Genomic DNA, 13,897 nt, shown 5'->3' on the forward strand with positions numbered 1-13,897 from the left:
AGCTCACTCCGTTGGGCTATCACCTGTGACAGCTCTTTCCGTCGGGCTATCACCTGTAACAGCTCACTCCGTCGGGCTATCACCTGTGACAGCCAACTCCGTTGGCCTATCACCTGTGATAGCTCACTCCGTTGGGCTATCACCTGTGACAGCTCACTCCGTTGGGCTATCACCTGTGATCGGCAGGTCGCTTCTGAAAAAGAAGAGTTATACAGGGCACCTTTCACCTGGTCAAATAAAGGTGTTGTTGTTGTTGTTTTTGTTATCCATAATAAAGTGCTTTGGGTGAGATCGCGTTATTTACAAATGTGTCGCAACCCTCCACCACCCGACACGGCCAATCAGTAAACAAAAGTGTCACGTTGACAAAAGACAAAATAGTTCACTACTTTAGCCCACCGCTGTGTTGAACAGTGGATCCACAACATTTACAATTTTTGACTACTGTGACGTTTCGCTGGTAATTACATTCAGCATCATCGGGCAATTTGCCAGAATAGTGACACATTGTTTACTGATTGGCCGTGTCTGGTGGTGGGGGGTTGCGACACATTCATAGATAACGCGATCTCACCCGAAAACACTTTATTATGAATAATATTGGTCGCGAAAGCCTACGTGTTAAACGTTGTTGATGTTGTTGTTGTTGTTTAATAGGCGCTCGCTAACAATGAATCGCGAAATCCTCGACGGCGCTAATGACATTGTCTCTGCCGCAATCGCGTCCGCTTCTGCCCCCCCCGCCCCAACGTCAGTGAAGCTGAGACGGGGAAAGGAGGGAGGGAGGAAGCAGATGGGAAGGGGGAGAGTGGAGGGGGGAGTTGTGGGTGTAATTGTAGGGGCTAGGAGAGGGAGGGGATGGGAGGAGATGATTGGGGCGTCAATGGTGGCTAGGATATGTTAACTACCTCGCCTGGTCTACAGGAGGTCGTGGGTGCAATCCCGATCCTGACGCCTGCTGCTGTATATTTGGAGTTTGCGTGTCTCTCTCTCTCTCTGTGGTAAGATGTTAACTACCTCGCCTGGTATACAGGAAGTCGTGGGTGCAATCCCGATCCTGTCGCCTGCTGTATATTCGGAGTTTGCGTGTCTCTCTCTCCGTGGTGAGATGTTAACTACCTCGCCTGGTCTACAGGAGGTCGTGGGTTCAATCCCGACACTGACGCCTGCTGCTGCTGCTGTATATTTAAGAGGTTGCGTCTCTCTCTCTCCCCCCGTGGTCGCGTGGATCTTTTTTTATCTCCGGGTCCTCCTTGTTTCTTCGATCCACATTGAGAAATCAACGGAACGCGTCCCGAGTATTTGGCTGCTATCAATTTCCACGCGACGAGCCACTTTGTTGATCCATCGTTCGACATCGCCCGAGTCGCTTCTGAAAATAAAATGAAAGAGCTACACAGCTCAGCGGGTCTTACCCTGGTAGAATTAAAAAACAAAAATCGTTTAAGAGTTCATCGTGTGGATTGGGCGAGTGAGAAAGTGAGCGGGCCAGTGGGTGCTTGGGTGAGTCGGGGAGTCGGGGGGTTGAGGGCAGGGAGCCGCTTTGTCTGGGTAGGGTGTCGTAGCGTGTGTCTCAGGCCCAAAGACACAGATCATCCGTGTAGCCTTCAACAGACTGTCGGGGCAAGTGCTGTTAGCGAGCACCCTACGAAGGACAGCACGGCGATGTTTTTACACACTGTACCAGGTACTCATTTGAGGCCGAGTAGACCTAGGGGAGGCCCATGACCGGTTCAGATAATCGTCACCGGTGTTGGCCGTGAACGGGAATCGAACCCGGGTCAGCCAGGTTCGTAGCGCAGCGGAGCGCTAACCGCTACACCACCGCTCCCTACACACACACACGCACTGTCTCACACACACACACCCTGTCTCACACACACACACGGCCTGTCTAACACACACACACCCGCCCTTTCTCACACACACACACGCCCTGTCTAACACACACACACGCCCTGTCTAACACACACACACCCTGTCTCACACACACACGCCCTGTCTCACACACACACACGCCCTGTCTAACACACACACGCCCTGTCTCACACACACACACGCCCTGTCTAACACACACACGCCCTGTCTCACACACACACACGCCTGTCTAACACACACACACACCCTGTTTCACACACACACGCCCTGTCTCACACACACACACGCCCTGTCTAACACACACACACGCCCTGTCTAACACACACACACGCCCTGTCTAACACACACACGCCCTGTCTCACACCCACACACGCCCTTTCTCACACACACACACGGCCTGTCTAACACACACACCCGCCCTTTCTCACACACACACACGCCCTGTCTAACACACACACACGCCCTGTCTAACACACACACACCCTGTCTCACACACACACGCCCTGTCTCACACACACACACACGCCCTGTCTAACACACACACACGCCCTGTCTCACACACACACACACGCCCTGTCTAACACACACACACACACACCCTGTCTCACACACACACATCCCTGTCTAACACACACACACACGCCCGGTCTAACACACACACACGCCCTGTCTAACACACACACACACACCCTGTCTCACACACACACGCCCTGTCTAACACACACACGCCCTGTCTAACACACACACACACGCCCTGTCTAACACAGATACAAAGACAAAGATCCCCCGTATAGCCTCAACACACTGTAGGGGCAAGTGCTGTTAGCGAGCACCTATGAAGGCCGGCACGACACACGAGGGGGTGGGTGGTCAGCACCACGCCCGGCCGCCTTTGTCTCCCTAGTGGCGATGTTTACACACCGCACCAGGTACTCATTTGAGGCTGTATGAGTCTGCGCGTTTCTGTATGAGTATTTGAGTCTCTGTATGAGTCTGAGACTCTATGCGAGTCTCTGAGCTTCTGTATGAGTCTGTGAGTCTCTGTATGAGGCTCTGCATGAGTCTGTGAGTCTCTGTATGTGTCTGTGAGTCTCTGTGTAAGTCTGGGAGTCTCTGTATGTGTCTGTGAGTCTCTATATGAGTCTGTGAGTTTCTGTATGAGTCTTTGAGTCTCTGTGTGAGTCTGTGAGTCTCTGTGTGAGTCTGTGAGTCTCTGTGTGAGTCTGTGAGTCTCTGTATAAGTCTGTGAGTTTCTGTATGAGTCTGTGAGTCTCTGTATATCTTTGAGTCTTTGTATGAGTCTGTGAATCTCTGTATGAGTCTGAGTCTCTGTGTGAGTCTGTGAGTCTCTGTGTGAATCTGTGAGTCTATGTATGAGTATTTGAGTCTCTGTATACGTCTGTGAGTCTCTGTATGAGTCTGTGAGTCTCTGTATATCTTTGATACTCTGTATGAGTCTGTGAGTCTCTGTATGAGTCTCTGTGTGAGTCTGAGTCTCTGTATGAGTCTGTGAGTCTCTGTATATCTTTGAGTCTCTGTATGAGTCTGTGAGTCTCTGTATGAGTCTGAGTGTCTGTGTGAGTCTGTGAGTCTCTGTGTGAGTCTGTGAGTCTCTGTATGAGTTTTTGAGTCTCTGTATGAGTCTGTGAGTCTCTGCATGAGTCTGTGAGTCTCTGTGTGAGTCTGAGACTCTATGCGAGTCTCTGAGCTTCTGTATGAGTCTGTGAGTCTCTGTATGAGTCTCTGTATGAATCTTTGAGTCTCTGTATGAGTCGTTGTGTCTCTGTATGAGTATTTGAGTCTCTGTATAAGTCTGTGAGTGTCTGTATGAGTCTGTGAGTCTCTGTGTGAGTATTTGAGTCTCTGTATGAGTCTGTGAGTCTCTGTGTGAGTCTGTGAGTCTATGTATGAGTCTGTGAGTCTCTGTGTGAGTCTGTGAGTCTCTGTGTGAGTGTCTGAGTCTCTGTATAAGTCTGTGAGTCTCTGTATGAGTCTGTGAGTCTCTGTGTGAGTATTTGAGTCTCTGTATAAGTCTGTGAGTCTCTGTATGAGTCTGTGAGTCTCTGTGTGAGTATTTGAGTCTCTGTGTAAGTCTGTGAGTCTCTGTATGAGTCTGTGAGCCTCTGTGTGAGTATTTGAGTCTCTGTATGAGTCTGTGAGTCTCTGTGTGAGTCTGTGAGTCTCTGTGTGATTATTTGAGTCTCTGTATGAGTCTGTGAGTCTCTGTGTGAGTCTGTGAGTCTCTGTGTGATTATTTGAGTCTCTGTATGAGTCTGTGAGTCTCTAGTAATCCCATTGATATTTGCTTTCACAGTTGGAGGCGATGTTGCTGTATATATCTTCCCAATTAATTACCTTAGCCTTCAAAGTATTAATTTGCGAGTGCGTGAATAATATTTTCCATTATTTCTATTCTTAATTAACCAGGTAAGGCCCCCACTTAACTTTATAGCTTTTTTTTCAGAAGCGACCTGGCCGTCACAAATGATAGCTCAGCGAAGTGGCTTATCATCATCATCATCACGTGCAGATTTATAGCAGCAGCCAAAGACTCAGAACGCGTGGTGACGTTGATTCTAAATGTGGAGGGGAAAAACCCGGAGGGACCCGGAGACGAATCCACGCGACCACGGGGAGAGAGACATACAAACTCCAATTATACAGCAGGCGTCAGGGTCGAGATCGAACCCACGACCTCCTGTAGACCAGGCCAGGTAGTTAACATCTCACCACAGAGAGAGAGACACCCAAACTCCAAATATACAGCAGGCGTCAGGGTCGAGATCGAACCCGCGACCTCCTGTATACCAGGCAAGGTAGTTAACATCTCACCACAGAAAGAGAGACACGCAAACTCCAAATATACAGCAGGCGTCAGGGTCGAGATCAAACCCGCGACCTCCTGTATACCAGGCGAGGTAGTTAACATCTCACCACGGAGAGAGAGACACGCAAACTCCAAATATACGGCAAGCGTCAGGGTCGAGATCGAACCCGCGACCTCCTGTATACCAGGCCAGGTAGTTAACATCTCACCACAGAGAGAGAGAGACACACAAACTCCAAATATACAGCAGGCGTCAGGATCGAGATCGAACCCGCGACCTCCTGTATACCAGGCAAGGTAGTTAACATCTCACCACCGTGGCGCGCATTAAGCTGGAGCCACGACTGCTTTGATTGGTTAATTGGTTCCTAATTAAAAAAATGTATTGCGAATAATTTAATCTCCCTCCCGATTCACAGACACCGGCCTGGGCCACCAGACCCACTCCGTGCTGCGAGGGAGCCACCACCACCACCACCAACAACAACATCAACAACAACACCACCACCAACAACAACATCAGCACCACCAACAACAACAACACCCTCACCACGGCAACTACGGCACCACTCCTCACCCTCTGAGCCACGGGCTGCCTCACCACCACGCTCACCACTACCCTCACCACCACCACCACCACGCTCACGCGTCGCTCTCGGCCCTGGCTCCTGGGTCCGGGGGAGCCGCCTCCGGCGTTGAGCCTCGGCGCGGGTTCAGCCCCACGGAGCCCCCCGCGCCGCCGGCAAGGGTCGAGTCAGGCCGTGGTGGACTCGGGGACGCGTGGGGGATGAACAGCAACGTCCCCCTGGAGACCAGGCGAGCTCGCTACGCGTTGATTTTCTTGTTCATGGCCCAGTGGATTTAGCGCTGGCCTCAGCGAGTGCGGCGATCGGTTGGGTTGGGCCCCCCCCCTCTCCCCCCCCCTCTCCCCCCCTCTCCTCCTCCTCTCCCCCCTCTCCCCCCCCCTCTCCCCCCCTCTCCCCCCCCCCCAAATATTTGATTCGTAAGACGCAGCCAACTTGCAAGCGTCGTGGCAGCGAGCGCCTATTTGCAGTGTTACGTCGCTACTGCTCGGATACAAAGAATTTAATATTTTTTAAAAACACGTGGGACGAAAGTGAAAGTGTCCTCGTAATATTCTTGGTTCTTTCGGTAAAGTCACCACGTAGAAGGGAAACGATAAAATAATAAAAATATATAAAATACAATTCTCACGACGTTTCGACTGCAACACGAGCAATCATCATCATCAGGTGTGAAAACCACAGCGAGAAAATTTTGAAAAAAATTGGCGTTTATTTTTTTTTTACGTGATCTTGATTTGAAGCTTTCGTGACTGCAGGAATCCATCCGCGCTCTGTGGTTATTTCGGTAAAGTCACGTGGGTAGAAACATAACAGATGACGACGTTTCGATCGCAACACAAAGCGACCGTCATCAGGTGGGACAACCACAGCGAGCCGACGTCAGCAGTTTTTTCTTGCTGTGGTTGTCCCACCTGATGACGGTCGCCTTGTGTTGCGATCGAAACGTCGTCATCTGTTATCTTTCCACCCACGTGACTTTACCGAATGAACCAAAGAGTATCTTCGTAATGAGAAAAGAAAAATCTCCTACTCCGGAGGAGGAGATTGACAACTCGACCTCTGATCTAAACGCACCTCCCCCCCCCCTCACTAACCCTCCTGCCCCCCCTGCCCCCCCTCACTAACCCCCCCCCCGCCCCCCAACAGACACTTCCTCTTCAAGCCCGGCTCTTCCCCTTTACTCGCGGGGGGCATCAGCGTCGCCGCGGGGAGCGGGCTGGTGGTGGCCTCATCCTCCTGCCCAACCGCGGGCAGCAGCAGCGGCGGGGGCAGCGGCGGCGGCGGCGGCGGCGGCGGCGCGGGCAGCAGCGGCAGCGGCAGCGGCGGCGGCGGCGGCGGCGTCTACGCCCCGGGGGCAGGGCTGCCCCGCCCGCTGCCCAGGGCTGCGTTGGCCCCGCGGGCGGCGTTCTCGTTCCGCAAGCCCGAGAGACGCCGCTGCTCGTGGCGCTGCGCGGCGCTCAGCGCCACGGGGCTCGCCGCCACCCTCGCAGTGCTACTCGCCTACTTCGTCGGTGGGAGGGGGCCCGGGGGGGTGGGCATGGGGGGGGGGGGCATGGGGGGGGGGGTGAGTGGGGAGAGGCGGCAGTGTGAGTGGATAGGGGGAGTGCGTGATTGGTACTGGTGAGCGGATCGTGGCGTGGGGCTTGAGGAATGGTAGAATGGTACAGGAGGTGTGGGAGAGGGTCAAAGTCACAGGGGCATGGGAGCACACACACACACACCACGTGTAACACACACACACCACGTGTGACACACACACACCACGTGTAACACACACACACCTCGTGTGACACACACACACACACCACGTGTGACACACACACACCACGTGTGACACACACACACACACACGTGTGACACAGACACACACGTGTTACACACACACACATACACACGTGTGACACACACACACACCACGTGTGACACACACACACACCACGTGTGACACACACACACACCACGTGTGACACACACACACACACCACGTGTGACACACGCACACACCACGTGTAACACACACACACCTCGTGTGACACACACACACACACCACGTGTGACACACACACACCACGTGTGACACACACACACACACGTGTGACACAGACACACACGTGTGACACACATACACACGTGTGACACACACACACACCACGTGTGACACACACACCACGTGTGACACACACACACACCACGTGTGACACACGCACACACCACGTGTAACACACACACACCACGTGTGACACACACACACACCACGTGTGACACACACACACACATACCACGTGTGACACACACACACCACAGTGTGACACACACACACCACGTGTGACACACACACACACCACGTGTGACACACACACACCACAGTGTGACACACATACACACCACGTGTGACACACACACACACACCACGTGTGACACACACACACACCACGTGTGACACACACACACACCACGTGTGACACACACATACCACAGTGTGACACACACACACATACCACGTGTGACACACACACACACCACGTGTGACACACACACACACACACCACGTGTGACACACACACACACCAGGTGTGACACACACACCACGGTGTGACACACACACACACACACCACGTGTGGCGTTGGCGAATCGGGCGTACGGCTCGCGCCAGTGCCAGATTGCGTGGAGCAATGAGGTTTGGCTCTTCCCGCTCACGGCTAACATCAGTGGCACAATTATCTGCGCCGCTCCTTAGCCTCCGTTACGTCGACTCAACCTAAACCGGGCACATGGTGCGGTGCGTACGAAATTTCAGCGCGGGGGGAGACAAAGGCGGTCGGGGGTGGTGCTGGCAACACCACACCACGATAGGCGTGGCCGTGCCGGCCTTCACAGGCGCTGCTGCTCGCAAAACAGCACTTGCCCCAACAGTCTGCTAATCTATACGAGGGATCTTTGTCTGTGTGTGTAGCGGTTAACGCGCTGCACCACGAACCCAGCAATCCGAGTTCGATTCCCGCTCACGGCCAACACCGGTGACGATCATCTGAACCGGTCACGGGCCTCCCCTAGGTCGACTCAGCCTCAAATGAGTACCCGATGCGGCGTGCAGTAAACATCGCGGCTGGGGAGACAAAGGCGGCCGGGCGTGGTGCTGGCCACCCACCTCCTCGTGTGCCGTGTCGGCTTTCATAGCTGCTCGCTAACAGCACTTGCCCCAACATTCTGTTGAAGGCCATACGGGGGATCTTTGTCTGTGTGTTTGTGTCCACTGATCACGCTGACTCCTCCCTCCCTCCTCTTCTGTACCCCCCCCCCCCCAGCCATGCATTTGTTCGGATTGAATTGGCAGCTGCAGCCCACAGACGTGCACACCTATGAGAACGGGGACAGCAGAGGTAAGACCCTGTCATGGGAATGTGGAATATCCACCACTATTTCCCCCCCCCCCCCCCCCCCCAATAAAAAACGGTCTCACCCGCGCCAAGCAGCATGGAGCGATGCATGCTGGGAATTTACACTGAGAGACAGAGAGGGAGAAGATCACGTGGAGTAGAGAACACGCGCAGGGCAGAGGAGACATCATCATCACACCGATCTTCATCCAGCAGTGGACAGACCACGGTGACTATGTCAATTACACCGAGAGAGAGAGAGGGAGAAGATCACGTGGAGTAGAGAACACACGCAGGGCAGAGGAGACATCATCATCATCACACCGATCTTCATCCAGCAGTGGACAGACCACGGTGACTATGTCAATTACACCGAGAGAGAGAGAGGGAGAAGATCACGTGGAGTAGAGAACACACGCAGGGCAGAGGAGACATCCTCATCATCATCATCATCACACCGATCTTCATTGACACAACAAGTGCGAATCACTACCCCCACCCCCCCACCCCCTTGGCTACTTTATTGATCGTGATGCTGGTACCCCCTCCCGCCGTCTCCCACCTGGCCGACCCCTCCACAGCCAAGAGCCCTCCTGTGGGCGTGGGTCCCCAATCGCTGGACGCGGGCGAGGTGTGGGTGGGCCGCGAGTACCTTCAGGACGTGCCGCCGGGCGTCTACTGGCGGACCCGCGTCTCGCTGGACGGCGGCGCGCGCCTCCTCAAGTTCAACATCAGCCTGCCCCGCGACGCGCTGCTCGCCGCATACGGCCGTAGGGGGCTGCCCCCCACTCACACGCAGGTAAGGGGGCTGCCCCCCACTCACACGCAGGTGAGCGCCGCCGCCGCCGCTTGCGAGCGCGCAACGCAACGCGCGCAGCACCGCGTCGCGTCGAACTGCGTGCCGCACCACGTGGCACGTGCCACGTGCCACGTGCCGCACCACGTGCCGCGTGCCGCACCACGTGCCGCGTGCCGCACCACGTGCCGCGTGCCGCACCACGTGGCACGTGGCACGTGCCGCGTGCCGCGTGCCGCGTGCCGCGCCGCACGAAAAAAAAAGCGATACGCAATGTTTGTGATCATCATCAAAGCCTTCAACGTATTAATTTGCGAGTGCGTGAATGATTTGTCCCATTATTTTTATTCTTAATTCACCAGGTAAGGCCCCAACTGAACTATGTAGCGTTTTTTTCCAGAAGCGACCTGGTCATCACAAACGATAGCTCAGCGAAGCGGCTTATCATCATCATCATCATCACGTGCAGATTTATATCAACAGCCAAATACTGAATTCTCTAAACGCGTGATAGTCGATTTTAAATGTGGAGGGGGGGAAAAACCGGAGGAGAAAAATCCACGCGACCACGGAGAGAGACAGAGAGAGAGAGAGACATGGACACTCCAAATATACAGCAGCAGGCGTCAGGGTCGGGATCGAACCCACGACTTCCTGCGTACCAGGCGAGGTAGTCAACGTCTCACCACGGAGAGACAGAGAGAGAGACACGGACACTCCAAATATACAGCAGCAGCAGGCGTCAGTGACGAGATCGAACCCACGGCCTCCTGCGTACCGAGCGAGGTAGTTAACATCTCCTAGCCACCGTGGTGCCCACACTGCCCCCCCCCCCCGCCGTGACCCCCACGGCACGGGCTCCCACCCCCCCCCCAGTACGACTTCGTGAAGCTCCTGGACGGCAGTCGTCTGGGGGGTGGCGGTGGCGGCGGCGTTGGCGCGGGCGGAGCCGCTCGTGAGGAGACGGAGCCCTCGGCACTCCCGGGGGACGTCGCGGGGGGCGAGAGGGCGAGGCGCAGCCCCGGGCCCCAGGGCTCGGCGAGGGCGGCCCGGGGGGCGGCGGGCGGAGCGGGAGGTCGCGGCCCCCCGCGGAGGCACGCGGGGTTCATCGAGTACCTGGAGGGGGGCACGTGGCACCTGGCGCTGTACAACGACGCCCACAGCACCCAGCTGCTGTCCTTCAGCACCAGCGCCGTGGGTGAGTGGCGGGCGCCTTGGCCCCCACCCCCCCCAACCCCCACCCCCACACCCCCCAACCCCCACACCCCAAAACCCAACGCCAACCCCCACTCACTCGTTCACTTTGCTACTCACTCGCTCACTCACTCGTTAATTTATCCACTCACTCGTTCACTTAGCTACTCACTCGCTCACTCACTCGTTCACTTAGCTACTCACTCGCTCACTCACTCGTTCACTTAGCCACTCACTCGTTCACTCACTCGTTCGCTTAGCCACTCGTTCACTCACTCGTTCACGCACTCGTTCACGCACTCGTTCACGCACTCGTTCACTCACTCGTTCACTTAGCCACTCACTCGTTCACTTGGCCACTCACTCGTTCACTCACTCGTTCACTCACTCGTTTACTTATCCACTCGCTCGTTCTCTCACTCGTTCACTTAGCCACTCACTAACCCATGTACCCGCCCACTACCATCACCCACCCACTCACTCGCCCAATTACCCATTCACCCATTCACTCAACCCACACACTCCCCCACTTACCCACTCACTCACCCACTCACTGACGCACTCACTCACCCGCTCACTCACCCACTCACTCACTTACCCACCCACCCACTCACCTCCCCACCTACCCACTCACTCACCCACCCACTCACCTACCCACCTACCCACTCATCCACCTACTCACCCACCCACCTACTCACTCACCCACCTACCCACTCACTTACCCACCCACCCACTCACTCACCCACCGACTCACCTACCCACCTACCCACTCACCCACCTACCCACTCACTTACCCACCCACCCACTCACCTACCCACTCACCCACCTACCCACTCACCCACCCACCCACGACACTTCACTTTCTGCTTCTTTAGTCGCACTGCTCCACTTTAAAATTCGGGTCATGGGGTCACGGGGACGCAGGACAGAGGGACACGGGACAGAGGGACACGGGGACACGGGGACAGGGGGACACGGGGACAGAGGGACACGGGGACACGGGGACACGGGGACACGGGACAGAGGGACACCGGGACACGGGGACAGGGGGACACGGGGACAGAGGGACAGGGGGACACGGGGACACGGGGACAGAGGGACACGGGACAGAGGGACAGGGAGACACGGGGACACAGGACAGGGGGACACGGGGATAGGGGGACACGGGACAGAGGGACACGGGACACGGGGACAGGGGGACACGGGGACAGAGGGACAGGGGGACACGGGGACACGGGGACAGAGGGACACGGGACAGAGGGACAGGGAGACACGGGGACACAGGACAGGGGGACACGGGGATAGGGGGACACGGGACAGAGGGACACGGGACACGGGGACACGGGGACACGGGACAGAGGGACAGAGGGACACGGGGACAGAGGGACACCGGACAGAGGGACACGGGATAGGGGGGCACGGGACAGAGGGACACGGGGACAGAGGGACACGGGGACAGAGGGACACGGGGACACGGGGACACGGGGACACGGGACAGAGGGACACGGAGACACGGGGACACGGGGACACGGGGACACGGGGACAGAGGGACAGAGGGACACGGGACAGAGGGACACGGGGACACCGGGACACGGGTACAGGGGGACACGGGACAGAGGGACACGGGGACAGGGGGACACGGAACAAAGGGACACGGGACAGAGGGACACGGGACAGAGGGACACGGGACAGAGGGACACGAGCACAGAGGAACTGGGAGACACAGAGGGAGAGGGCGCGGTGTTGGCCTCTCCGCTTGCAGAGTCTCTGGAGGCCTGTACCAACAACTGTCACGGCAACGGGGAATGCCTCTCGGGATCCTGCCACTGCTTCCCCGGCTTCGTTGGCATCGACTGCGCAAGAGGTGACAGTGGCACCCAACATGTTCTCTCTCGCGGGGATAGAGTGTTTCCCCCTCTCTCACGCGTGTGGTTTCTCTGGTTCTGTCTGCACGGGATAGAGTGTTTCCCCCTCTCTCACGCGTGTGGTTTCTCTGGTTCTGTCTGCACGGGATAGAGTGTTTCCCCCTCTCTCACGCGTGTGGTTTCTCTGGTTCTGTCTGCACGGGATAGAGTGTTTCCCCCTTTCTCACGCGTGTGGTTTCTCTGGTTCTGTCTGCACGGGATAAAGTGTTTCCCCCTCTCTCACGCGTGTGGTTTCTCTGGTTCTGTCTGCGCGGGATAGAGTGTTTCCCCTTCTCTCACGCGTGTGGTTTCTCTGGTTCTGTCTGCACGGGATAAAGTGTTTCCCCCTCTCTCACGCGTGTGGTTTCTCTGGTTCTGTCTGCACGGGATAGAGTGTTTACCCCTCTCTCACGCGTGTGGTTTCTCTGGTTCTGTCTGCACGGGATAGAGTGTTTCCCCCTCTCTCACGCGTGTGGTTTCTCTGGTTCTGTCTGTACGAGATAGAGTGTTTCCCCCTCTCTCACGCGTGTGGTTTCTCTGGTTCTGTCTGTACGGGATAGAGTGTTTCCCCCTCTCTCACGCGTGTGGTTACTCTGGTTCTGTCTGCACGGGATAGAGTGTTTCCCCCTCTCTCACGCGTGTGGTTTCTCTGGTTGTCTGCACGGGATAGAGTGTGTAGCGGTTAGTGCTACGAACCCGGCAACCCGAGTTCGATTCCCGCTCACGGCCAACACCGGTGACGATTATCTGAACCGGCCCTGGGCCTCCCCTAGGTCGACTGAGCCTCAAATGAGTGCCTGGTGCGGTGTGTAGTAAACATCGCCACTGGGGAGACAAAGGCGGCCGGGCGTGGTGCTGGCCACCCACCCCCTCGTGTGCCGTTCCGGCCTTCGTAGGTGCTGCTCGCTAACAGCACTTGCCCCTACAGTCTGTTACAGGCTACACGGGGGATCTTTGTCTTTGCGCGTCCCGGCCTCTCACCACCCGACCCTTGCGCCCCCCCCCCCTACTCTCCCGTGCCCCCCCCCCCCCAGTGTCGTGCCCCGAGCTGTGCAGCAACAATGGCGAGTACGCGGCGGGGGAGTGCCGCTGCCACACCGGCTGGAAGGGGCCCGAGTGCGACGTCCCCGCGTCCCACTGCCTGGACCCGGCCTGCGGGGGCCACGGGGCCTGCGTCATGGGGGAGTGCGTCTGCCACGGGGGCTTCAAGGGGCCCGGCTGCACCGAGGGTAGTGCCGGGGTGGGGGGGGTGGGGGGGGTGGGGGGTGGGGGGGGACAGACGCGGAGACTGACGACTGACGCGGGGAGACGTGGAAGAGACACGGGGACATTG

The 13,897-nt window shown here is 56.6% G+C and overlaps 1 protein-coding gene across 1 annotated transcript in view; it reads left to right on the top strand.

Moving 5' to 3' along the window:
• The window catches only part of LOC116955695 (uncharacterized), a 97,256-nt gene that overhangs the window by 48,704 nt on the left and 34,655 nt on the right, over nt 1-13,897 (top strand). The window contains exons 4-10 of the mRNA XM_076053383.1: nt 5,125-5,521; nt 6,439-6,803; nt 8,599-8,673; nt 9,252-9,469; nt 10,343-10,664; nt 12,423-12,524; nt 13,599-13,793. Coding sequence (XP_075909498.1) covers nt 5,125-5,521; nt 6,439-6,803; nt 8,599-8,673; nt 9,252-9,469; nt 10,343-10,664; nt 12,423-12,524; nt 13,599-13,793 — 1,674 coding nt within the window. The remainder of the gene's footprint in view (nt 1-5,124; nt 5,522-6,438; nt 6,804-8,598; nt 8,674-9,251; nt 9,470-10,342; nt 10,665-12,422; nt 12,525-13,598; nt 13,794-13,897) is intronic.

The sequence above is a fragment of the Petromyzon marinus genome, chromosome 61, assembly GCF_048934315.1.
Source record: "Petromyzon marinus isolate PM22_M1 ecotype Great Lakes invasive population chromosome 61, UKy_Petmar_22M1.pri1.0, whole genome shotgun sequence".
Lineage (NCBI taxonomy): Eukaryota > Metazoa > Chordata > Hyperoartia > Petromyzontiformes > Petromyzontidae > Petromyzon > Petromyzon marinus.